Below are 27,854 nucleotides of genomic sequence, written 5' to 3' on the forward strand. Positions count from 1 at the left end.
CTAAAACAGTGATATTCCGACTGAGGTTTGTCACATGCAAGTGGCTCCATTGGCTCTTTGCAGCATATGATATTAAAATACTGTGTGATTTAATTATTAACCGATCAGGATGCTTTTATTATGTTATTAACCAATTGCAGTTGATAAATAATAGTACTTGGTCAGTCATTCTGCTGTGAGAATAATACATATATATTAAATATTTCCCCTGTCATACTGTTGAAATATGAATATATAGTACTATAGTAAATGAAACAATAAATTCACACCTTAACACCACTCTTATTTTTGGGTAATGTTGACCGCTAATTTGACTTCTGAACCACTGAGGTTTGGGTTTGAGTATCACTGCCCTAACATATAGTCTCTGTGGTCAATTATCATCATAATTAATACTTGGGCAAAATCATCCTCTATTACACTCCAGATTTACATCAGTGCAGTTGAGGGCAGATTGCAGCACATGATGTTGAAGAACTGCAGTCAAGATTAATGGGCATATTCTCTTGATGGATCTGCCTACTATTTCAGGTGACTACATACAGACCATGAAAGCAGAGAGGAGAAATGTGAGTCAGATAACACAGATGTTTCAGGGATACACAGCAGAAGCAGAGTGAATATTTCAGTTATTCTCCTCCTCTCCCCAGTTTTAGTAAACAGAACCATATATTCTTCTACACATGTGACATTTGCCATGTCGATTAACAGAATGACGCAGAAAGCGTAGATGTTTACCCAGGCTGCAGTGATCAGCATTGTCATTGGCTTGAATTGTCTGTAGAGGTGATTTAAAAAATAATGATCAGCATATTATTTACACCCAGGAGATTATTCTTTCTTCTGTGTCCTCAAGTGTTATCCGGAAGACCTGCTTTTGCTGAGTCCTAAAAAGCTGATATTAAACATTTAATTAAACAATGCACTGGAACACAACAATATACAGTGCCACTATCTCTATCCTCTTGTTTTCTGTGTTTGCTGTTTTGTGTGTTTGGTGTGTAGTTTTGAATTTGCAATTTCCTCAAGCAGTACAAATGGAAAATGTATTTGTTTAAGGTGTTTTGCAAGAAAGAAAAGACTAAAAAAGCCTTGTCACCAAAACCAGATTGTATTTAATAGGATAAAAAGTAGCAATTTCCATAATTGTGCTATAGTCAGACATGAAATTATCAATTTTTAAAGAAACAAATTCCAGCTCTCTTTTGTGCATGGAATTTATAAGCCAGCTGTTAAGTTTTCTTTCTGAAATAATTCTTTTGAGTGTAAGCCACATAATACATTATTACATTGTATATTGTATTAAGGTAGCTTTTGGTATATTAAGTTTTGTTAGTGATTAATAATATGAGATATATTGTTATATCTAGAAATATTGTCTTTCTCCATTAATTAAAGTGTGTGAGTATACATTTGCAGAATATAAATATGTGATAGGTTTCAAACAAACTTTTACAAATCTGTGCTGTTTCATACAATTTGATCTGTCTTTGTTTCTATCTCTTCTAGTCTGCTCCCAGTTTTCAAGAGGCGTCTTTGCAATTTTTGGATTCTATGACAAGAAGTCAGTAAATACCATAACATCATTTTGTGGAACTCTTCATGTCTCCTTCATAACTCCTAGTTTTCCAACTGATGGAACACACCCATTTGTCATTCAGATGAGACCTGACCTCAAGGGAGCTCTTCTTAGCTTGATTGAATACTATCAGTGGAACAAGTTTGCATATCTATATGACAGTGACAGAGGTAAGATACAGTACAACTTATCAGTATAGTTTTTGCTAGATGTACCTAACTGAAATGCTAAAGCAGTATTACAAAGACAAGCAGAGCAAGGAGAAATGTTTTCCCTCTTATGCCACTTTAACAATATAAAACTCGGGTCTCAGGAAAAGAAGCTTATCTGACTGCTGTATATGGTCAAATAATAAATGTGTTTAACTGAGAATGAAATAGTTGCAGTATATATCAGAATTATGGACATGTGCTAATAAGCATTGATGCAAGTATAATATTGTCTTTGGAAAATAGTTCCATTAGAAAATCTATTTTAAAATGTAAGTGTTTTAAAAAAATGCATCTTAACATTTCTCTATTTTTTAAAAATTTAGAACATTAAGGTTACAAGTGCCATAAAGTTAGAGAACCAAACCAAATTTCAGTCAGCTCATTTCTTCTACCACACAGCAACTTTAAATGCAACCCCCCCAACACCCCCCAACATATAGTTCACTACTGCAGTCTCATAGTTCCAAACAATAATTGTCCAATTTATGAAGATCCAGGACTTCATCTCATCACAAATCCCACCCACCTAGAACACCACTCATAGGTCCAATTAGACTTGGTGGTAGTCAAGGGCATCAAGGGATGGTTCAGTCGCACAGAGTCGCTTCCAAAGAGGGTGCAGAATCTGTAAGTGGAGAACCCAGAGTAAAACAGGACCTAAGGAAAAAGCTCTAGATCGCTAGACACAACCCTCTCCCCGCCCCCCATTTGTTGAACTTGGCTTACAGTACCAAATCAAACTCCACTACCCATAGGCTCAGATGACCCACTCACTCCTGTCCTGCACAATTCCTATGTCCTTTCAAGATTATTTTTATTACAGTACTCATATTATTTTATACAATCAAAACAAACAATTTGCAAAGGTGGCAGGTGTGTTAGTTGTTTTGGGGGGTTTTATACCAAGTTGAAAAGGGGAACGGTTTTGACTATCTTTGTTGGAATTCCACTTTTTTATTTGTCTCCAAGTGCTCCTTATTTTTTCTTAATAATCTTTCTTCATCTTCTTTCTGTTTTCATTTTGTCCTCTGTCTTTGAAAGCGATTGTGTTGTGATTCTTCAGTATGTTCATTGACCAAAAACTTTCCTTAGGGTTGCCTTGTCATAAATAAATGTGCAGAAAATGGTCAAGATGTAGTTAGATTTAAAAGATGGTTCAAATTTACCCTGGTATACTTTTTTTTTTTTTTTAACAAGCAGTGAAGTGGGTTTTACGTACTCACCTTCAAATGTCACCACCTTCCACTGGTCTGGTTTGCATTGTGTTGTTCAAAAAAATCAAAAGGGGCTTCTTCAAGGCACGTTTATGTGGTGGTGTTTTTTTAAGCCCTGCAGTTAGATAAACTAAAGCTCTCATACGACCTCTAAAAATGACTTCATGTCATGCAGTATGATCCCTGAACTGGACTGCTCTCAGATTCTCTTCAAGTTCACATTTGAATTAAAAACATTCTTTGTCTTTGCAGAAAGGGCAAATAGCTTATTCAATGCTCCATCAATCAACTAGCATTGCAGTGTGTGCTAGTACACTGCATGTGATTACTATTTAGGAAAATTCTTCAAAGCACCCATTTCTATAGTACATCTTACTGTCAGCTGTACTGAAGGGAGTAAATAACTAAGTGAAATAGTATATATTGCCACATTTTGGTTTTGCCATTTTTTGTTTGTGTTTTCACCTGAATGACCAGGCACCCAAGTAGGGAAGGTGATGGGTGCCATTTGTAAATCTCTAGGGGCATGAATCTGTAACACTTACTCATACTGCGTAGTGTATTACTCCTGGAGTTCTTTCATTGATTTTAGCGGGGCTACTTGCAGAGTCAAGTACTTCTCAATGTCCGTAAAGGTGGCAAAATTGGACCCTAAATTAGGAGAAGCCATTTTTCAGCTCAAAACACCATCACCTCAGTGACCAGTGCCAAGGAGGTGTCTATAAAAAGTATATATGATTCAGCATGTTATTTTTTTCTTCTACTGTGGAAAGAGAGAGACTTATTCCCATGGGATAAAACATTAATAAAGTGGAATCAGGTGACTTTATAGCAATTTCAGTTTAATTACTTATTCTACAACACTGAGTTTATTATTACAGCTCCAGTACCTTTGTTAGGGACCGATCTTGTGAAGTGCTGAGCGCTCTCACATCCCATTCCATTCACCTTTCAGAATCAGACCATTATTTAGTACAGTACTTGCTCTCATATGGATTAATCACATTATGTTTTTTAGTGTTTTCTACCTTCCATACCTCTTCTTCTTCTTCTTCTTTTTTTTTTTTTGCATAGTTTGTAATACTGAGTGGTATGGGAGTTTGCCTTGGTTGTACGGAGAATGGAGACGGTGTTAGAGGATTCCATCTGCAGCCAAATTACTAATTCAAAAAAGAAAATGCTAATCTGACATTTTATGCGGTTGCCTCCATTCAGTCCTCCCATTCAAAAGATCACTGAACTTAACTGTCTGTGCTCATTATGAGCATTTGGGGAAAAACACTCCTGATCCTCAAGTTCTGAATTAGTACTTGAAGATTTAATATGCTAGAACTAGGCCTTATGCAGTCTCCCTATGCACTTGGGCCACCATAACAGTTACACAATGTCAACATAAACAGTAATATGGGACAATATGTCAGATATATATCCATATGAAACCATCTCCTTGCTCCAAAAACTAAACTCATTGAGGAAAAATGTGATTTGCTACCTTTACTCGGAAGGATTTCATAGAACGAACATTGTCTTAGTCCCATCAAAGGTGATAATGTTCTACATGTATAAGTATCATGAAAGTGGGTTATCAAACACCTCTTAAGGCTGAAGGTCCAGAAATCCGGAGATTTAATGTAAATGAATCAATACCCTAATTTGAATGTTGATGAATATACAATAACAACCTGATTCATTTGTCCATTTGATTTCAGAAATCACAACCCTTTTTCTCCCCTCTCTCTTTCTCTCAAGGTCAATCATAAATACTCTATATGATTTTTCCTTAAAAGTAGAGGAGGCCATAGGAGTGACTTGTGTTACGAGAGAAGCCTAGATCTCTATGTAAATAGTTAATAGATAAGGTCCAAGTAGATGTAGTTCCTTGATTTTGCAGGACAAGTAAAATGTCTTGTTGTGTACTGCAAATGGCTTCATCTGTGCCGCTCTTTACATCCGTTTATAACAATCTGAAAGCCCCTTGGAGGCAACTATTGATAATGAGGGAGTTCAACTTTGTGACCCTTGTTGCACCTAGCCATCTTTCATGTGTGAATCAAAGGCAGTGTAAAATGCACAAAAGTTGGATCAAACTTTAAAAAAAATATATATGTATAATCTATCCAGTGATACATAAAATTGTGCTACACAGTGTGTGTATGGGAGGGAAGTTAAATATCTCGTGGGGTTTCTGACCTCCTCAGTGAAAGGATTGGCATGTAAACCCAAGTGTCCTGGCCAAATGCCAGACAGGAAAATTCTGCCCTCCCCCACTGTCTTAAAATTCCCTCTGTTGTTTCAGTTGTGGTTGCCTTTCCCATAACATTGTGTGATCCTTTTGGACCATGAGTCCTGCTCTGGGGTAAATGAGCCACTTTCCTTTCCCTGTTGACCAACTCCCACTTGGAAATGTTGCACTCCTGGAACTGCTGCTTTAATTTGCTGAGGTGCAGTGACCCATTCCCACCGCTGGGGTCTGCTGTCCCTGCTACCCCTAAATGTTTAGGGACCTTGTTGTAGCTGCTCTCTTCGACCCCCTGCCCCCTTTTCTCTGTGCTTCTTTAAGGATGCAGTCTGTTGCATGAGGCCCTTTAATGAGCCTGCCCATAAAAAAACAAGAGGTACAAGCTGCCACTTGGGATCCATGGAGAAGGCACTGAAAAGGAGGAGTCTCCCAAGAAAGATTCTATTTATTAAGGGAGATTTAACAAGTCTACAGCTAAGTTTAAAGCATAGAAACCTTTGTGAGCAAAGATTCATGGGATTATATTGTAAATAACAATAAATATTCAACCCATCGCAACTCATAGAAAGTGTATAGTTTAAAGATGTGTAGGAGGACTGCAAGCTGCAAAATGTGAGGTAGGACAACGATTATGGTTTTGTTGGCCTGCCCTGATCTGTTTTAGAGTCTGTTGATTTGATTTTTAGATAAAATATCTATATCTTTTTTAAAAAAACGACATCCATCAAAAAATAAAAATTTCCCCCACACAATGAAAAGATCCACAGTTGTTTTCAGGAAACATTGAAAATAAAGGTTTAAGCCTGAAATAATGGTGACCAATCTTGTAGATCATTAACATTTTCAAAGTGTCAAAATTAATTGTTAAAAGCCTATTGGTCTTAGTGTAATGAGCCATTTGCAAATTGCAATTCAAATGTAATTCTCGTTGTGATCCTTGTCCAACTATGTGTGTTACTGCTGTTATTGTTAATGAGAGTAATGTGTAAAACTTTCTTTATATATTGTGGCAGAAATTTGTCTCAAAGAAAATGCATGGCTCAGTTTATTTACACAAGTCAGAAATGACTACTCAGGTTTTACGGTAGATAAACTATATATAGACATCGATGTGGTTGTGAAAAATCTACTGACTTGGGATAAATACTATATGCCGTCCTAGAAACGCTCCTTTTGGGATTCTCTGGGTAAAATTTATAGCTGATAATTCTCACTCACTGCTGGCAGCTGGAGAAATAGTGTTTATTTCAGGGTAGACTTTCATTACTGGCACTGAATTACATCTTTCTTTATTTTGTTCTCCTTTACTTCATGTAAGGGAAATTTCTACTGAACTTACAGTATATTGTTAGCTGTTGAAATTGTACTGAGAATCCATCTCTCTGTCAAGATTCCATGTCCTTCCAAAATAAAATAAAATAACATCTGTAAAAATTGACATCTTAGACATCTGTAAAAATTGCTTGTGGGGTGTTAGTACTGAGTCTGTTTAGGTTAGAAAGAAAAGCATTTCATCAGATCTTCTGTAACTGGGGCTATTACTTTAGTCAACAGAAATAAGGGCTCACGAAGAACCACTGAAGTAACTGGGAGTTTTGCCGTGACCTCAGTGGCACTGGGATCAGGATCAGGCTTTAAATGCATTGCCACTAAAGCATGGGGAGGTAAACAGTTCAATAGCATGTAGTAATAAACAAGAGATTCCGTTGCTGTAATTGGATAATTTTTCTCCTAAAAGGCCTCTTTTGAAAAGTAGAGTATCTCCCAAATGCATTGCAAGTTTTTATTGTAGGGTGATACAATTTCTTCCTGAAGCAAGCTGAAGCAAAAACAAAATGTAGTTGTTTATAGGGTCCAATCCTGTATTCCTTGCAATGACCTACATGGAAGTTGTGTGTGCACAGGGCATTCAGGATCAGAGCCAGGTGCGTCACCTTTTCAGGAGAGTTCTGTCACAGCTATCTTTTCTGTTTGGCAGCCACACAAGTTACTGAGTAGTCTTTAAAATAAATTAGCTACAATTTACACGTTATGGGCCTGTGTTATTCTTGCAGCTTGATCTGTTGTCTTACCCCCACACCCCTTACCAGGCTTATCAACACTGCAAGCAGTCCTGGATTCTGCTGCTGAAAAGAAATGGCAAGTGACTGCTATCAATGTAGGAAATATTAACAATGACCGAAAAGATGAAACTTACCGTTCACTATTTCAAGATCTGGAGGTGAAAAAGGAAAGACGAGTGATTCTGGACTGCGAGCGGGATAAAGTGAACGACATTGTCGATCAGGTTTGCTACCCTCAATGTTTCAATGACAGCAGAAATGGAAGACTTCTGGGTTGTATAAGCATATGTAATGAGTGCTCCTGTAGTGCTGCTTTATCAGCAGTTTTTATTTGTGTATGATTCTATTATGATGATCAGTTACTTTACCCTTTGAATACGTTTTTATACCATGCTCATCACTGTTGTATCTGAGTGCCTTTCAGTAGTGTATTAAGCAATATGACTACATATCTGTCACATCTTTGTTCTCTCATCCTCTCATCTCTCATCTCATTCTCATCCATGAGAAGTGGAGTGTTTTGGTAGTGGTTTTTTTTTTTTAATATATATACCTATTGCCATGTGTTTATGTTAGAGAAGGCAAGGTCTTGCCCTCAGAGTGGAGAGTGGTGAGATTGGTGATGTTCCTTAGTTTATGGGAAAGTTTGTTCCACAGTCTCGGACCACACGCATACACAAACACACACACATACACACACACACAAGCTTTACTCTTATTGTTGAGAGTTCCATTGTGCCAGAGGAGTAATAATAAATGTGTTTCTATGATGCTGATGTAGCAAAAAGAAACTTTGGATAAGGAAGTAAGTCTGTTGCTTTATGTGGGTGTTTTATTATTTTTTCTATATCCAATACAGAAATTAATACTCATTAATAAATAGATTTGCAATTACCAATTATAAAGTCCCAAACCAATAATTGATAATCATTTAATAGGGAGTAACTAATCTACTCAATCTAACTGCAATGTCTCTTGGAGGAGCAACTACATGCATATATGCATAGTTGTTACACCTCAGTAATAAAAATATTTAATAACCAAATAGGCTTTAAATAATCTAATACATGTAACTAGTAATGAATTTAATTAAGTTCATACATCATATGTCATCAGTGGGCTCAACTCAAGAGTTTCTGGATGAAATTCTGTGGCCTGTGACATGCAAGAGGTCAGATTAAATGCTCAAATTGTCCCTTCTGGCCTTTACATTTAAAATACTTAGTGTTAGATATTGCATTTACTTATAGCCATGTACTCCACTGAAGCCAATGTCTGGAACTTGGCCAACTAATTCTTGTCTTAATGTAAATTACAGGATGCCCATTCCTGCCTCTTTAAATTAGTCAGAAACTAAATGAGAGAATCAACTAGAGTCCCTCCTTCTTCCAGTCTTTATTTTTTTAGGGCAGTGTAAAAGCAGGTGGCTCTATTGGTCCCTTGCATCACCTGCTAGGCTGGGAAATGCAAATGTCTTTGAACTACGTGACTCCCTTAATACTCTAGATTGATTGTAAATTATTTTAGATCAGCACTTGCATTAGGACCTCAGGACTGGGAGGTGTACTGAATAGTGCAGACCCAGAGTGCCTTCCTCTCAGTACAATTATTGGACTGGGTGGAGTCTTTGATGCCACTGTCACCTCCCAGAAAAGAGACTGTCCCAAGTGTCCATGTAATGCCTAATCCCAATGCATCTGGAATGTCCTCCCTAAACTCAAAGCTGGTTAGCATTTTGAGTGGACTTCCAATCCCTGGAAAAGCAATATTGGCAGTTCATGTGATTTTGTTGTGAATTTCATGATATTTGGTGTGTTTTTTTTTTTCTTAAAGCCACAGTCCTTACTATCAACTGATTGTGAGAATTTCTGCTTTAAAAAAAATTAAATTATTACCCCTCATGTTTGAGGAGAAAATCTTGAAAATGTTACCCCTTAAAACTCAAAACCTCAGAGCAAATAAAAGTGATTTTTAAAATCTCGTGATTTTTAAGTCAATCTCATGATTTTTTGGGGCCTGACTCAGGATTTTTGAATGAATATTAGAAAAGTTACCAACTCCTGTCCACCATAATCCCAGCACTATGCTCAGGGCAGACATTCGGATAAGTTTAACAGACTCCTGATGCAGGCGATGTGGAGCCTAGCAGCTTATGGAGAATTGCCAGCATTTTCAAATGATTTTCAAGGGACAATTCTCTAAATTGGCAGGGAGTCTGGAATTTATTAGACTCCCAGTCACTGAAGGGTTTAGTGTACATTCTGGTGAATTTTAGCATATATATATATATAAATTACTAGTTAAGTATTCTTATCCCAATTTTAGAAAGACAGAAAGAATGATAAAATATTAAGTGATTTGACTAGTGCAAGAGCAGGAGTTGACAGTTCTTGCTATCAGTCCCATGCTTGATCCACTAGACTAGGCTACTTCTCACATGATTAATCTGTACCCTATGTTACCAAAGGTCACACTGACTACAGAGCTGTGGAGATGGCTGAACTAGCAGCAGACAATCAGCGGTGAGGGAGTTTAAGGCAGCCTTAGTATAATTAGGGCTGCTTCTCCCCATACAACTTCAGACTGGTCTGTGCTCCCACCAAAAATCTATGACTGTCTCTGCTAATTTTGGCAGGTTTGCAGTTGCATTTTAAAAATGTTTTTTTCCCTCTCCTGTTACTATGTGAAAGACCCACACAACAGGGCAAACTGATTGACAAACAATTGTATAGGGGAATCAGTGAAACTAACTGTACACAAGGTACTGTCAAATGCACAGGGCAAACAAACCAGAAAAGAGATTTTTATTTTCTAATCTTTTTCAGAGGTATTTACAAAGTAGGTAGAAAAATATTCAGACAGTGTTTTGATTTTTAAGTTGACAGTGTCACTTTCAGACCCTAATTCTACAAACACTCCTGCCAACTGTAGTGCTTATTTCTGTCATACCAATTTAAATACCAAGTATAGATCTTGATTCAGGAAAGTACCTAAGCATATACATAATTTGAAGCCCATGAATAGTCCTATTGAAGTCAGTAGTGCAGAGTGATGATGAGACTGCTCACTTAACAAGCCCTACGCTCAGGAAGTGTTTGAAGAATCAAACTATTAAGTAATACATACGGTATGACAGCTACAGTACAGAAGAGATCATATAAAAAGCTATAAATGCCACAGATATATCAATAATTGCAACTTTTCTGACCAAATTTCATCATGTATTCATTCATCCCTAGCTTCACTGAAAAATAATTAATATCTTTAAAATTGTCTCAAAATCAAGCAAACAAAACTATTATCCATCTAAATCCATTCTGTGTTCTATATTTTTGATATTTTGTTGCCATTTTGGAGTAGACATGACTGCTTTGGGGAGGGGCAGTTTTTTTTTTGCTTAAGTAGTATTTTGGGGTCCATAATAACTTTCATGTATAATTTTGAGTGTGATCATTTTCCAAATTTTAGTTTGTTATCCAATACTTCACAGAAACCCCCATAACAGGAAAAACTAATTACAAGCTGACTGGTACATTAATTTTCACCTCCTAAGAACACTCTGTGAGCAAATATAAATAGTGATAATGAGCCCTAAATCTTTTATAATAATATACCTGCTAAGATGTAAAAGAAATAAATCTTACATGAATTGAATGAAGCTAAAGTTTCTGTCAAACAAAAGCCTGACTTTATAGAAAAAAGGTGCAGCTTTGATGGGTGCCAGTGTCGATCGACTACCTAGATCTTAGAGGCAGGCATGACCACTTGTGCCTCCCTTCCCATTTCCCGAGAGCCGATAGGTAGGGAGTGGGCAGCATGGCAGGGATGGGCAAAGCCTTGGCTCCATTTCCCCTTGCCTCCACCATTTAGTGTCCAGGACAGCTGAGCCAGCACAGAGGGTGTCATAATTTGCTGCAGGTACTGCCAGCAGTAAATTACTGCTCTTCCAGAGTAAGGGGGAAGCAGGGAGGGAATTGTGCTACAGAAGGTGTTTCTGAGGCACAGTGCCTGCTGGGACTATAGTTGGAGTATGCCTAAAGGTACAATCTAGTCCTTGGAATTCAATACGCATCTTTCAGTGTCTTGGGGACAAATCTTCAGCTGGTGTAGATCAGCATAACTCTGTTGACTTCAAGGGATATGTGCTGATTTGCCCCAGCTGAGGATCTGGCCCATGGTGTTCTGGGTAAAATAAAAGCACATATTTTGAACAAGCACAATATAAATAAATAAAGATTAGTGAATAGAACTAATCTTGGGGTATTGGTTAGTTTTTTAGGGTAAACCCATGTAGTAACTGTTCATTTTCAATGAAAATGAGTTTTATGTTCTTTTACAGGTTATTACGATTGGTAAACATGTGAAAGGATACCATTACATCATTGCAAATCTGGTAAGTGATTTCATTATTACCATGTGCCTGCATTATGCTTTTTAGTGTTTATAGTAACATAGCAGGACAGTAATATGTTTTATGAGCTTGTAGTGGATATTTTTTTGGTGGGGGGGATATTAAATTTGTTCCTCCTTCCTAAACTTTTGCTATTTTATTTCTTACAAAAATGTCTTTGGGACTGGTGCATTCAGGTATTGAATGCTTCCTATCATGTTCCCCTCAATGGGAGTTGAGGGTGCTCATCACCTCCAGAAAGATGTTCAGCATTTTGCAGGATAAATCTTTTAAACTATACACATGAGAGCAGTCCGAGCATATGTGGGAATTAGAATACTCATTGCCCTCCATGTAGACCACATCATTCAATTAGGGAAAAAACATTACCATTACAAATTATTTGTGCCATTGATTGTGGAACCAGTTTTTTGTGTCCTTCTTCTTTGTTCTTGGTGCATCTTCTTTTTTCAAAATTCCTAGGCTTTACATTTAGTCCATGTAATTAGTCCATGCGTGCAGTTCTCACTGAAGTTAATGGAATGTAATAGGAGAGCCATAGCAAATCTTTCTTACCTTGGATATTATATGTGTTGTTAAAACGAAAAGACAAAAAGTAAAGTAATATGCCACCATCCAACTAAACTATTCCAAATGCACCTCAATACTGATATCTGATATTTATTCCAGTCACAATGTTGACTGGGCTTGCTTTTGGCTATTAGTTTGGTCAGGAGTGGGCTGAGAATAAGTATATATAATAAATATTAAGTTGAACTTGAGCTCACCCAATTAATGTTGGGTGAACTTTATCTTATATGAGTTGGTAGCCGTGTTAGTCTGTATCCATAAAAACAACAAGGAGTCCGGTGGCACCTTAAAGACTAACAGATTTATTTGGGCATAAGCTTTCGTGGGTAAAAAAAACAGTTGCATCTGAAGAAGTGGTTTTTTACTCACAAAAGTTTATGCCCAAATAAATCTGTTAGTCTTTAAGGTGCCACAGGACTCCTTGTTGTTTTTATATCTTATATGCCATCTCTTTTGAAAACTCTTGGTCTAGATTTTGCAAAGATTAGTAAAACTGTGTCACTAAACTATTGCAAAAAGCCAATAAATAACCTTATATTCCAATATCATGCTACATTATTTCGTTTTAAGGGCTTCTATTGTCAGGGCCCAATTTTGCAGTTCATATTCACATTGGTAAGCACTTGATCAGGCAAATAATCCCACTAACTTCAGTGACAATACTCGTGTTGGCGATCAGCTGAACAACCAAGACCTAAATCGAGACAGAAAATGGATCTGCAAGGCCAAATTGTGACATTATCCACTGGCTTAAGAAGTGGCAGTGTAGAGCTGCACCATGCTATGAGCAGTGAGTGGCCCCCCAAATGGCACATTGTTTAAGGACAAGGGCAGTGCCATCTTTAGGCTGGTGTAGACTTCTTCTGTTTGTGTGATTAGCTTGATCGGTGGGCTGATGTAGAAGGGAGGCCTCCCTACTCTTCTCGGCTCTGGGGCTCACTGAGGAAGCCATCTGAGTGAGAGGGGCTGCACCCTGACAGGCCACAGAAAGAGGAAAAATTGAGTACAGTCCTCTCTCCCTACAGCACACTTTCATAGGGGTCAATCACAGTCTGACCCTCTAGTTAATAGCCTATCTAAGAGAGATTTAGCAAACTCTTTACATTGTTTCAAGATTAATGATCTGAACTGCTGTTTTCCTTTTCTGAAGATGAAGAGCCATTGAACTCAATGGAGCTATGATGATTTACACCATCAGAGAAATTAGCCCAAAGGCCAGATTCTGAAGGCTTGATTCTCAGTTACTCAGTTCCTGTGCTTGGGGCAGGGACAGAGCATGGGGGCAAAGTAGCTATAAACCGCTTTGTTTTCTGTATTGTGGCGCTTTGTAGGTGGTTGACTTGGCTTAGGGCTGCTCTAACTTACATTCTGTTTCCCCTGGCCCTCTAAGGGCTCGGGGAAAACAGAACAGCTCCAGACATGCCACTGCCTGCTCCCAGTCTACCCTCTATCAGACATCAAGAAGCCTCCCCAACTCGCATGTGCAGGATATATTCTGTAGGGGCCATTTCTACCGACTTTGAGGCCCCTTTCTGCTGCCAGTGTGATATAAAGGGGTGTTGGCTTAACTCAGAATCAGATTCTGAATGTCTGTTTAAAAGCAGAATAGTGGAAACATATATGGAATTAATCTTTCTTGAGAATAAAAGACCCAACCCCCATGTACTGCAGGTTTATCAAACAACATAGAAATATGTCATGCCTATGAAATTTGAAGAACTACAAAACTTTGCTTAATTTCAAATCAATTTTTAGTTTCGAAGGACAGCAAATATTTTTGATTAAAAAATACACTGATTGATATTTCAGACATTTGCTCTCACTTTGCAGCAGAGAACCTGTGGGATTGTAATTTACTGAACCAAACTGTCTCAGAAACATTCTGGAGGTTCCTTTTTAATAATACATTTGCATACTACAAAATTGTACAGTAAGAATTCAAATGCAAATATTACAGATCTTTATATAATGTTCTACACAAATATAAGGTAAGTACATCTTATCAGCCATGAGTGGACCCATAGGTAATTTGAAATGGTCATTTCATGAAAGACAATCATCTTTGACTTGGAAGGATTCCCGATGATATATAGTTAATACAGTGAATTATGTATTGCATGTTGATATCAAAACAACCTGCGGTTAAGATCAGATTCAGAAAGACTGCATGATTCCTATGTAAATGCTCATATTAGCAAGCAATGTGGCATCCACTGTGAGCACAGCAGCTAACGTGCATTACTGTAGCAATTGTGACAGCTTTTGGTCATGGCTGTTTCTTTGTGTATTCATTGTGAAAACATTTTGGGTACACTTCAAGTTAAGTGTCTCAGATTAAGGTTTCCATTGACATTAATTAGCATAATTATCCGTGTTGGTTTAGCAGTAACAGATTATTAAAACAGAACATCTTTATTTTAGTTGTACAGCTGAAAGATAAAGATACACCCATCGTGGATCAGCAGTTCATTAGCTGGGACCAAATCCTTCAGTCCTGATGTAGAGCCCAATTGACCTCAGTGGGAGTGGGAGCGGGACCTTAGTCCTTACAACTGCAAAACACCTATTGAAATCAGAGTATGTTTTTGATTCAGTAAGAAAAAGGACTGAAGAATTTGGCTTTGGTGTGTGTTTAGCATACAGTATCTATTAGATCTACATACATACGAATTAAAAATATACATACGTTACTAAATTGGGAACAAGACTGAGGAACATTTCTCTCCCCCTTTCCTATGGTTCTTCTGGGGTCAGCAGGAGAGGAGAACCCACAGTGAGTCTTAGGCATGTCTACATGGTGATGCGAATCATTCTTTTGTAGTATGATTTCTGAAGCGCATTGTGTGCATTAATTGGTCCATGATAGGCCCTACTGGTGTACACTAAAAATTCCCTAGTGCACTTTACCGCAGTGCTGTTTGAAATGGGACTACATTAACATGCCCTACAGGACTCTTAGTACATGCCAGCTAGGCTCACGAGCCAGTGAGTGCACAACATGTTAGTACACTTTAGAATTTCCTCCAGACTAATGCGCCAGGCAGACTTGCTCTAAAGGGCTCTTTATCTCCCTCTCCTTCCCACAGTCTTCATCCTCTGAGAGCACTATTTAGGTGAAGAGCCAAGTAAGGGTGAAGGGATGGGAATGAGGGTGGATATTACTGACCACTCCTGGAGGATAAGGAACTGATATTACTGACTTGGTTAGAGACACACTCGGGTGACCTTTGAATGTCCCTAGTTGTGTCCCTCATATCCGCTTCAAGGAGGCAGGGATACCCCCATCTCTTCTGCCTCTCCAGCTGTCTGTTCTCACCAGTTTGATGTTAGGACCATTTTAAAAAATGGAATTTCCGAGAGAAAATCTTGAAGGTGAGGGTACATAGCACTAAAAATCCTACCACGAATATTGTAGTGAGAGCAAAATTAAGAAAATAAAAAATCACGAAAAACTCGGGGAATTCAGAGTTAACATTAAACTTACAAGAAATAAAAATACTTTAAAAGTATCGACATTCACAGCATAGGAACCCAAACTACCTTAACTCTTCACTATAACAGTGCCCTGAGAAAATCAGAAACTCAGACTACAGAGAAAATCTATCCAGACTGTCGTCATCTTAATTACTGTAACCTCCTCTCTGCTCTTTCTGACATGCACAGTATCCTCCACAGCCCAGTCTGTTCACAGAGCAGCTGCTAAAATCATCCTGTATTTCTTGCCTGTCATTCTGACCACCTTTTCATTGGCTTCCCCTTTTCTGCCATAGAAAGTCTTTGGCTTCAAGGCTATTTCACAGGTCTGCTCCTCCCTGCTGTCTACACTGGTCTTTTCTTCATACAGCATAAAGAAAAAATGAGATGTAATTGAAAAATCACCTGCTTATTTGACAGCTAGTTTATCAAAATTAACATATTTCCCCTCATTTAATGTGGGCTAGTGACACTTCACTGTAATTCATTTTCTCTTTATTGCATATACGTGAAGCAGGGACATAACTAGGCCCTCAGGTTCATGTATTTGGCTTCCACAAATTTTTAGTGGGAGCCCTGTTCCCATGTATCTGTAGGTAGAATCTGGCCCGAACAATTTGTCTTAAAATGACTTGCTTCATTCTCTAGGCTAGAACAACTTTATTTGTGTGACAGAATAAGAATATTCATTCCAGAAAAAATAGTATTTTATTACAGGGAGGCTTATAAGGGTCTTCCCACATACTCTCTGAGAAGGCAGATCATAGCAATCTTCCCTTGAGTGAGACAGTGACTGACTCACTGTCACTGGTTAGGGATAGATTGTGTGGCTGTTTTTCATGATAGTGAGCACTTACTCACACGAGTAGTCCCATTGAAACAAATGGGATTGCTCACATGAGTAAATTCTCATAATTAAAAAGGACTTGCTGAGTTCAGCTTTTAATTGGTAAAGGACAAGTACTCCTTTTCTTTTTGCGAAGACACTTTCTGTATCTTCAGTATTCCCAGCCACTGCTGGCCATCAGAGCTCTGGTCTGCGCCCAGATCCCTGAGAAAGGGAAATGTTGAGTTACATTTCAGCAATAAAAATTGCATGGTAACTCTCTTTACTTGTACCTACTAATCTGATAGATGTGGTGAAATAACGGACACATGTTTTCTGTGCCCAGGGATTTACTGATGGAGATTTATCAAAAATCCAGTTTGGAGGAGCTAATGTCTCAGGCTTTCAGATAGTGGACTATGATGACCCCCTGGTATCAAAATTTGTACAGCGCTGGTCAACATTGGAAGAAAAAGAATATCCAGGAGCACACACCAGTACAGTCAAGGTATATTTTTTATTTATTTTAACTTAGATAGAAGATGGGGTGGGTTTGGGGAAAAAGACAAAAGATAGAGCAAGGCATATGAAATCAGCCATGCCAACAACGTTTTATGTTCCTCCAAGCTACTTTTAACATTTTCTCCCTGAGGGCTGTTTGAACAGAGATCATGTACTGTCACAAATGTTCAAGATAACTTTAATTTTTTTGTAGCACTGTAAAGTTGTGCCTGGCAGCATGTTGTGCAGTTGTTTATGATATGACCATATAGGCAATGACATTTTTGAGGTTTTTTTTTTTCTTTATTTTAAAATCTCTTCCTTAAATCTTCTAGATGAAAACATATATGCACTCACAAACACACTCATGAGCACACACGTCCACAGTCCACAGCATCATCTTCCTCCTGCAATATCTTGAAAAATAAGTGGCTTATAAATGCGTTGAAAAGCTTTGTATTTTGAGAGAGATATTTAAGTCAAACAAAGCCTGTTTTAAAATTAAAATATTCACAATAAACTGTACTATACTAAAAGAGAGGTGTGGTCTGATTTCAGTCCTGAGTGACTCATCGAACTAGTCATTTAATTTCTGTCTTAGTTTCCCCTCTTGGGAAAATCAGGATAATAATACTTTCATACTTGATAGGGGTGTTGTAAGGATCAATTAATGTTAGTAAGGCATATTGAAGATGAACACTGCTCTGTTAATACTTAATGATTTTAGTATTTATTTATAGATTCAGCACAATTAAATCAAATAATCAGAAGTTGCAGGGGAAATATGTTTTGGGACTAAAATGTGTTTACATAAGTAGCATGTTATCTTTACGGCTTTATACTAACCATAAGGAAATAGATAACAGTTCTCGTCTGATGATAAAAATTCTCATCGGGACTATGAAGTGCAGAAAACAAACAAAAAATGTGCAACAACCATAATATAATGTAAAGTAAAAATGAATATAGCTGGTTACTTAATTGTGACGTTTTTTCGGACTCAGTCAATGACATTATTTTATTGCAGTTACCTTTGTGCATATGATTGGTTAAAAAAGTTATGTGCACAAGAATCCCTTATCCTATTTCCCTGATAGAACAAGGTTAGGACTGCATCCTGCCTCAGTTCACATGTGCAATTTGCACTAGTGCACTGATTGAAGGTATGGTTTGGCTGTGAATGATGAATACAACCTATAAGTTGTTCTCTTCTGAGTTCTTTGAAGGCTGCTGCTTTCCTTAGGGCCCTATTCCCTCCTCCTCCCCTCCCCCTTGCTCTACCTTACTCCTCAGATTATCACAGTGAAAATGATTGTGGTCTGAAAAGTATATTTTACAATAAAAGACAAAAGGAGCTCAAGCTATTTTGCTTATCAGGAAGTAGGTTGAGAGGCCATTTGATCATCGTGGTTTATAAGGAAGGATTAGACTTTTATTGGTAAATGTCAGTAAAGGTCTATTTCACCATACACATGCAAACTGATGAAAAAATGTTTCCCCCATTAATCATTGAAATTTAGAAATAAAGTAAGAAAAATGCTGCTTGAGAACTTATTAGAGTTTAAGGATGTTTATTTTGTATAGTTTGATGTGTGATGTTGACAACTTGTGTTTTATGCAGTGTTGTTATAGCCGTGTTGGTCCCAGGATATTAGAGGGTGAGGTAATATCTTTTACTGGACCAGCTTCGGCATCCCTCTCACCAATAGAAGTTGGTCCAATAAAAGATATTATCTCTCCCACCTTGTCTCTCTTTTTGTGTTTTAGCAGTTATAAAGCTTTTACTTTTAGAATTTCAATGTTTACTATCATTTACTATCATTAAATTCACCCATAATTTCCCACAACTGTAAACTGATAAATAAAAAAAAAACTTTAAAACTCATAATTTTGCCCATGAAAATTTAAATCGATAAAAATAAAAAAATGCTTAAAAATAAACATCAGTATTATCCATTAAAATTATATAAGAAATCAAAACTTACCAACCTTATCTATAAGTATAGTGGTACCTACACAGGGTGAATAAATGTGATATTATTGGGCTCTTTAGGAGATACAGTTATAATAAGATCCAGATGCGGAAGGTGAAGTCAGCAATGTCAAACTGGAAATAAGATGCAAATTTTTAACAGTGAGAATAATTAATCATTGGAACAGATTATCAAGGGATATGCTAAATGCACAAGACTTTAGTATTTAAATCAAGATTGGATGTCTTTCTGAAAGACAACCTCTAGTCTAACCACAAAATGTTGGCCTTAAAAATCTATGGGTGAAACCCTGGTCTCACTGAAGTTAATGGGGTTTTGGATTTCATTCTATGCATCTATGAAGAGTCATACTGAAGTATCTCCCAAAATAAACAGCAATGTAGAATGTGGCAATATACTCTAGTCCATCCTTTGTTAATACTTCCTTTGCCTATATAAGGAGCTTGACTGTTTAAGTATTATGGCTGTTGGAAATTTGTTGAATTCCTAACTATGCTGTGCAGAAATTGTGACAGTGTGAATCAAGTACAGTAGGCTAATTCATTTAATATGTATACATTTTTATAAAAAATGCATGATAAGTTCTAATGGGTGAAAGTTGAAGCAAGACAAATTCAAACTGGAAATAAATTTCTAGTTTTCAAATTTTTAACAGTAAGGACTTTAACCACTGAATAAACTCATCTAGGGATTTGGTGTATTCTTCATCACTAGAAGTTTTTAAATCAGATTGGCTGTCTTTCTAAAATATATACTCTAATTGAATCAAAAGTTATGACCTTGATGCAGAAGTTACTACACGAACTTCTATAGCCTGTGTTTTGCGGGAGGTCACATTAGATGATCATAATATTCCGTTGTAGCCTTAAAATCTATGAAGCTCTGATGTGTAATTCTTCTAAATCTTCCAGAGGAATTTTTCCATCTGCAGCTTTCACCTCTGCTATTGTTTGAAAGGGATGAGTGGGAACAGTTGTCTTTTATGGAAACAAAGTCATCTGCTACTGATGCTTCTGTGTTTATTGATTAGAACAAAAACTGAACTGTATCTTAAGGAATACGTTTAGTTTTAATATAATGATATAACAACCATTGGATCTGAACTTGCATTCTTTGGGTTTTTATGTTGTCTCAGCAAGGAGGGCAGGAATGGTCCAATGAATAATACTTAATGTTCAAACAACAACAGCTATATAAAATGTATGCTAAAATTATTAAACCAATTTACAAATGCAAGAAGTCATTCAAACGCTATTGTGAGGTACATTATACTGCGTACACTTGGGAGCTTCGGGAGATATCCTGCTTTCTAGGGGCAATATTCTACATACGCACTAGTACATTCTTTTGGTATAGCATTTTACCCTTTTCATACACACACAGCCAGACAGCCCTGCCTGTCAGTGCATAGGAGGACAGAGACATACCATACTCCGTTCCCTGCACAAGGGAGATAGGGGCAGAGCAGAATGCCTTCCCTACCATGGGCTGTGCCAATATGGCACAGTTTTGTCTGAAGGTGGTAAGTATTAGTAATATTTAGTCACATTATTCAAGTGTAATTCCAAAGATAACATCACAGATTCTGTATCAAATGGACATGAGCTAATAGGAGTTTTCTATTATGGATATGTAAATTAAAGGAGGTTACATGCCCCCAGCCTAGTCACTGCAGATGCCCTCTGGTTGGTGGCACTGGTGCTACTGTTGCCTTGTGTTCTTCTTACTAACATCCAGATGGAAATGCAAAGGGCCAGTTTACATGATAAAATGGAATGCAGTGCACAAAGATGAATTTAAAGGGGAACTTGTTTTTTAAGAAAAATACAATTTATTGAAGTTACCCACAACAATATCACTAGTGAATCACTTTCTCTGTAATACAATTTTTAATATATAATTTTTAAATAATTGGGGATTGCAGAGTCTTGCAGCATAAATTATATAGATTGGGAAAGCTTGTTTTGTCAATTACACCATAATTAGATATGTCTGTTGTAACTGAGGCTAAATGATGTTTTTGCTAATTATTTTTAATATATACTTTTTAATATACTGAAGTCCATGCTTTACTGGTTTGGGACTCAGCATCTTTCAGGATTGATACTTTATAAGGTATATACCTTATAATATTTTATCCTATTAATTGTAATTGTGGTGGTTCTCATTTTCCATATACATTTCTAAAACAGCCAGCAGATCTATGGATCTTGGACTCCCCTCTTTAGGCCCCCACTGAACTGGAATTGTGGTTATTTTCCTTGTCATGCAGCCAAAGCAAAAGTCACATTTAATTTTGAAAATGCAAAATAATAAAATAATAACAAGCTCAAAGCACTATCAGATACATTATTACTGTGAAGCACCTACAACTATATAGAACACAAAAATAAAGACCATTCCCTGAAGAACTATACGGGCAAATGATGCATGCACATGTAATAAATCATGGCCACATCATGCACATAAAGACACCACTGACATCAGCTGCAACCAAATCTGGGACCTGCTACAGCAAAAGCTCAAGTCCCTACAACTTGAACACCATTAGGTATGTGATAGTAATAGATTGGATGGTCACTGGAACTAGAAGAAGTTATGATTACACGAACAAGGCCAACATAGTACAAATTCCCCATTAGACAAGCTCATGTCAACCATTGCAGGCCCACTGTAGTTCAGCTCTCATTCTATAACAAACCATGGCCGTATGTACCCACTCAGGAAGCAAGTATATCAGCTGGAATTGAACATAGTACTGTCAATACCAAAAGGAAAGCCTGAGGTCAAGGCAAAATCCTTTAGTTCTGAGAAAGTAGTAGGCTCTGTAGTCTCTGTGGTCAATCACTAAATGATCACATACACTAGATCCATGTACACACTATTAAGCAAATCTAGGCCTACCTTATATAACTAATGACAGGTTTCAGAGGAACAGCCGTGTTAGTCTGTATTCGCAAAAAGAAGAGTGGTCAGTTTAGACCAGCAGGAGAGTGAGTTTGTGTGTGTATGGGGGTGGGGGGGAAGTGAGAGAACCTGGATCTATGCAGGAAATAGCCCGACTTGATTATGTAAAGAGTTGTCACTTTGGATGGGCTAGCACCAGCAGGAGAGTGAATTTGTGTGGGGGGGTGGAGGGTGAGAAAACCTGGATTTGTGTTGGAAATGGCCCACCTGCTGATCACTTTAGATAAGCTATTACCAGCAGGACAGTGGGGTGGGAGGAGGTATTGTTTCATATTCTCTGTGTGTATATAAAGTCTGCTGCAGTTTCCACGGTACACATCTGATGAAGTGAGCTGTGGCTCACGAAAGCTCATGCTCAAATAAATTGGTTAGTCTCTAAGGTGCCACAAGTACTCCTTTTCTTTATATAACTAACTAAACAATCGTTAGTACAATGTTGTTGACACTTATAAAAAATTATACAAAATTTGCTCACTGACTGAGATCTTTTATGGCTGACCACTTCAAGTTTCTTACCCCCCATTATTGTCAGCACCATTGAAAAATCATAAGATTGGTCCCCCCCAAAATCATGATATTTTAACAAAATAATAAGTGTTGGGTTCTTTTTATTTGCCTTCTGTTTTTTGAGACTTCAGGGGTTCATATTTTCGAGCTTTTCTTCACAGCCATGAAAGCTGGACACTTTAAAAAAAAAAAAAAAAGAGAGAACATATTTTGACATAATCACCTGATACCAGGAGCAGCTTTAAGAAAAATACTCAACAGTTCTGTGAGATTCATGATAACATTGTGAGAGTTGACAACACTTCACCCCATCCCAAACTGTTAATTCAGGGAAAATGAGGTTTGTAATGCAAGGCTGACCATTTGACTTCAGCATTGGTACTTTACCTAATGTACATAGGCATAATATACAGTAGATTACATATCAGATAGAATAATTCATTTATTTCTGCAACTAAAGAAAGGACTGAATAAACTCATAAATAATGAGGAAAAGAACAGTGAGAACTCTTGTTTAAAATGGAATTTCAGAACATGCATCTTAGATGTAATCCATTAAGTGGAAACAAATGTACAATTTATCAGTTAGACGACTGCCATTAGTAGATATGTTTCCTATGTTTACACCACATTGTAAAATTGTTCAGTAATGTCAAACTTATTAATAAGGGTTATATAAATGCTATTCTTCTGTACCTGCAACAGTGTTAATGGGAAAAGCATGATTGATTAGGTTGACAATCAAGTAATTCCACAGAGACTACAGTAATTTATAAAGGCTGAGTTAATGAATTTTAGGATTTATGACTTTATGTAACCAGAACACTGAGATGGAATTGGGGCCATGTTTTCAAAAGTGGCCTTTAAAACTGTGCCTGCAGTTTTGCATTTGCAATTTTTTGTGCATGCAATTTTTTCATGCCTATTATTTTGCTTACCCAGTCAGATTTGTGTGCACAAAATATTGGGATGCAGATCTGATAGTTGGCTGATTTACTACCTGATTTGACTAGACAAATACTCTTTGGACCTACAAATGTAAGTTTGCAAAAAAATTAGGGGTGGAAAAAATGCATGCATAAAAAATTGCAAATATAAATCTGAATGCACCATATTAACAGTTTAAGGCTCCTTTGGTCCTTTAAATGATCATTAATCCAAAATGCTTCAGATTTTTTGAAAAAGTTGAACTACTGATCAGTGCAAACAGGGGTGGATTAATGCAGGATCCATAGAGCCACAGATCTGGTGACATGATACATGGGTGCCAATGGACCCACAAAATCCAGATCCAAAGACTCCACTTCTGTGGAAGGAAGCATTTGTAGGACAGCGGGCCAAAATCTTTACTATATAACTGATTCTTGACATGCCCCTGCTTGTTGCTCAGCTTCTTTTGTTCTCTGACCTACTCTCAGTCAAGTGGCACCAGTAGGATCTGCAGTCGGCAGGTTACAGGCACACAGAAAAAGCAGCAGCAGAACTACTGTTCCCATTTCCTGTCCACCCCAGTGGAGCTTCCTCTTCACATTTTTGTGGCCTGAGGAGGGGCTGCATTAGGCAGCAGCCAGCCCAGACTGCATATAACTAATCTGAGCATTTTAAGTCTCCTGCTCCTGGCACTCCACACCCCTGAAGAGGGTCACTCATACATCTGGCCACACAATGCAGAGGCCCTCCACCAGTCCAAAGCAGGGGGAAAAAAATCTAAATGTGGCATGGGGAGCAGGATAGGTTCACGAGCTCAAATAGAATAAGGGCCCCCAGATTATAAAGGAGGGACAGTGAAGCAGAAAGAAACCTGAGGGGGCAAAGAGGAGTAAGAATGGGCCTGAAAGTTCTAAGATGCGGGAAAAAAGGAAGAGTCGGGCCATGTGGCAGAAGAGAAAGATGCGTACAGTATCGGAATGAGACACGAGGCTGAAACAGCAGAGGAAGAAAGGTCCTCAGAGCTCATGAGACAAAGACGATGAGGAAGGTCAGAAGGTGGAGCTGAGTGAATGCTTGTTTCTCCTGGGGGTATATGACAGTATTGAAGGGGAAAGTAGATGCTGGATTTTTATATATTTTCGGTGGGTGCTTTTCCATAGAATGGTGATGCTGGTTTATCACATATTATTATGTTTTGGGGATGTACTGCACATATTATTTTTTTTGAAAAATGGTACTGCTGGGGTATTAGTGTGCTCCTTCATTTATCCTGAGCCTGTAAGATGCTGAACTCTTCCTTCGGCACCTTCAGCTCCTATTGACTTTATTGCCGTGCTGAGTGATTAGCACATTGCAAGACCATACCCTTATTCCTCCTACATGCCATAATAGAAAATGAGAACATTTCTGCAGTTTTAAAAAAAAAACAAGATAAATAATCTTATGGTAAGGCTGTCATTCTCTGTTATATTCTGGAGGTTGAGCTCAAAATTCTGTAGAAAGGATACCTTTCAATATGAAATTCTATATGGCTGTAGAGTCATTTCTATAGAATGTTATTTAATTTCTGTACAAGCTTATCCCTAGGATTTATCTCCATTAATCTGTGAAGGACTTTCCCATAAGGGTATGTTTAAAAATAGCACAGTTAAGGAGCTTAATGAGGTTTTAACAGCTCTTTTCATTCATCTGACACTGACCATTTTCGACTACAAGATACTGGGCTGTTAGTCTATGCTGCTGTGAAAAATGCTGTTTTCTCCTTCTTCCTATAAGATGCTGTTTTCAATTATCTTTTAGTGAAGTATTGTTGGATTTCTTCCAGCAAAATGATTATAAGAAACTGTTTTGAAGATCATCTCAATAACTTCATCTTGGTTGACTAATAACCCAGAATCATGAATGATATTTTTAACCATACTTAATGGTGCTTTGATTACTAATTTTAATTAAAAAGGAATGTTGATTGGGGATCTGGAATACATTTGCTGTAAATCAAAGAAACTTAATGGCTTTTACATAACATTTTATATTAGTTTATGAGAGTTCTTTTTCTTTTTTCTTTCCTGGGTGGACGAACAGACTGTGGAGAAGAGTAAATATTTATTTGCTTATGGTATGAGTGCAGTGGTGAAACAATAGGCAAGAATAAGTTAGTCTAATATATATTCTTCTGTCCACAGTGGCAACCGGTCATATAATTTATTAAACTAATAATAGTAATACAGGATGCTGACAGAAGAAATTAAAAACTAGTCCTTTGTTTCTCAGCTCTTACAATTTTTTGTCTATAGAATAAAAAAGGTGATACTGTGACCTTTTTAAATTTTGAGTTTGCCACATAGTCACGTTAAAAAACAAACAACAACAACAACCCACAACCAAAACCAAAAATAGGTAGGAACAGCTTTAAATTCACTGAGGCATGTTAGTGTTGTTTTTTCTTTTTAAATCTCCTTTTCACACCAGTCTGATATTTCCTGTATCTGTATATCCGTACCAAAATATTAATCTAATAATCCTTTCAGAATGAGCAATCAGTTTTTATTTACATATCAAACATGTTTACACTTTAACATTCACATCAGTCCTTTCAAATCCATTTTCAGCGCTGCTGGAGACTTTGTTTTTTTATTTCTACATCTCATTTTCATCCTCTATTGTATATTTTTTCATCTGGTCTATTTTCACTGCTGGAATAATAGGCTGAAATGATGTTATTGGCATCTTATCAATAGTTTATATTTTTAAAATGCTGTTTGTAAACTGTGATATAGTGTTCTGCTTCTATGGGAATTTGTGTTTCAGGAAGGAGATTTTATGCATCCATGCAATGATGATCCAAAAGAATATGTTCAAAATTGTTTACAGTAAATTAAGGTTGGCCTTTGTTCTTTTTCTGGCTATGCTATTGATGTTTCATCTTTCTGTGCCTCTGTTTCCTCATCTAGAAAGTGCGAATAACGGCACATACTTCCCTTTGTAAAGTGCTTTGAGATCAATTTGTGAAAAGTGCTATATGTTATTATATACACTATTTAGACTTTTTGGTGAGGTAGGAGGAAGCTCAATTCCTTGCAAGCCCTCATAATTGTTGGAGTAGGCTCTGAGGCCAGAGACTCAGGAGTATGTTGGGTTTGCTTCTGAGACCTTAAACATTCAGTAGCCTCTGAGACCTTATCCAATCGGTCACCCAAAAACTCAGCTTGACTCTGAACTCACTGAGGTTTCTTTATTGGCATACAGTCAAACCATACTTGAGTTGATCAGGCTCAAGTGTAGGGTGGGTACAGGGTATACACCACATCCAGTGTACATAATCGTGTGTCATCTTATATATGCTTATACTTAATACTGTTGGTTTTACTGTTCACATACTTTATGGTTGGTCTACTGATTTTTGTAGCCCCTCCCCATCTAGATCATGAGCTGTTCACGCACTGCTCCATGTGCTAGACCACAGCTGCAAGGTATCACACCTTGCTTACTATCCTGTTATCTCTTTTCTGCTAGCTACATGTTTCACATGTTTGCAAGGCTATGGTAAATTCATGCTTTGTTCATTGTTTCATGTCCTTGCTTAGAACAGACCTACAATAAGGGGCATTGTGGGGAAAGGGAAAAAAGCCTCAAGGGAGAACACATTTTTTTGTATTAAATTTAGGTATGTTGAAAAAGGGATGCTGAGTAGAGAGTTGTGTTAAAAACTGTAACATCCTCTGCACTGCTTTATTTTAATACTTGATATGTTGTTCTTGTTCAATAAGAAGTGTATCAAGGGATAAAAATATTATTATATTCTTTATCGTATAATACATTTAGACAAAAGGTCATAGACATGAGACACTGTTTTAATAGCAAAGTTCAGATACTATTTCTTTTTAACAGCACTGAGTAGATGCCTTGTAAACCTTTGTGTCTGCTTCAAGATTGAATTGTCTCTAGATTGTGCATAAATGATTGACTATAGCAGCTGAAAAATAAACGCCTATCTCAGCAGCGAATGGAATTGTAACTTAGTTCTCTGAACAAACATCATTAAATCATCTCACCTGCTGATTAAGACTGGATGCTTGAGCTCCATAGTCCATGATCAGGGAAGGCTTAGACAAAGCAGTAATTGGACCCAGAGTAGCAGGAGGCAACATTGCACTCTTTTGAATAATTTCATCCAGCTATCTGTGTAAGTAGGCATAGGTGCTTCTCATGAGAGGAAAATCAAGGACTTAGGAGTAGGAAAAAGACAAGTGTCTCTCTAGGCTTGTGGGGAAGAAGTGCTCGGATACAATGGTATTCATAGATGTTAAAGCCAGAAGGCTTTTAAAATTGTGATCCTCTAATCTGACGTCCTGCATCACTAAGACCAT

General features: G+C 37.4%; 1 protein-coding gene across 6 annotated transcripts in view; it reads left to right on the forward strand.

Moving 5' to 3' along the window:
- GRIA2 (glutamate ionotropic receptor AMPA type subunit 2) overlaps positions 1 to 27,854 on the forward strand; it is a 112,192-nt gene that overhangs the window by 39,606 nt on the left and 44,732 nt on the right. For all 6 annotated transcript variants that reach the window (XM_048847503.2, XM_048847500.2, XM_048847498.2 and 3 more), the window contains exons 3-6: positions 1,510 to 1,749; positions 7,335 to 7,531; positions 11,647 to 11,700; positions 16,935 to 17,096. In XM_048847503.2, coding sequence (XP_048703460.1) covers positions 1,510 to 1,749; positions 7,335 to 7,531; positions 11,647 to 11,700; positions 16,935 to 17,096 — 653 coding nt within the window. The remainder of the gene's footprint in view (positions 1 to 1,509; positions 1,750 to 7,334; positions 7,532 to 11,646; positions 11,701 to 16,934; positions 17,097 to 27,854) is intronic.

Source organism: Caretta caretta, chromosome 4, assembly GCF_965140235.1.
Source record: "Caretta caretta isolate rCarCar2 chromosome 4, rCarCar1.hap1, whole genome shotgun sequence".
Taxonomy (NCBI): domain Eukaryota; kingdom Metazoa; phylum Chordata; order Testudines; family Cheloniidae; genus Caretta; species Caretta caretta.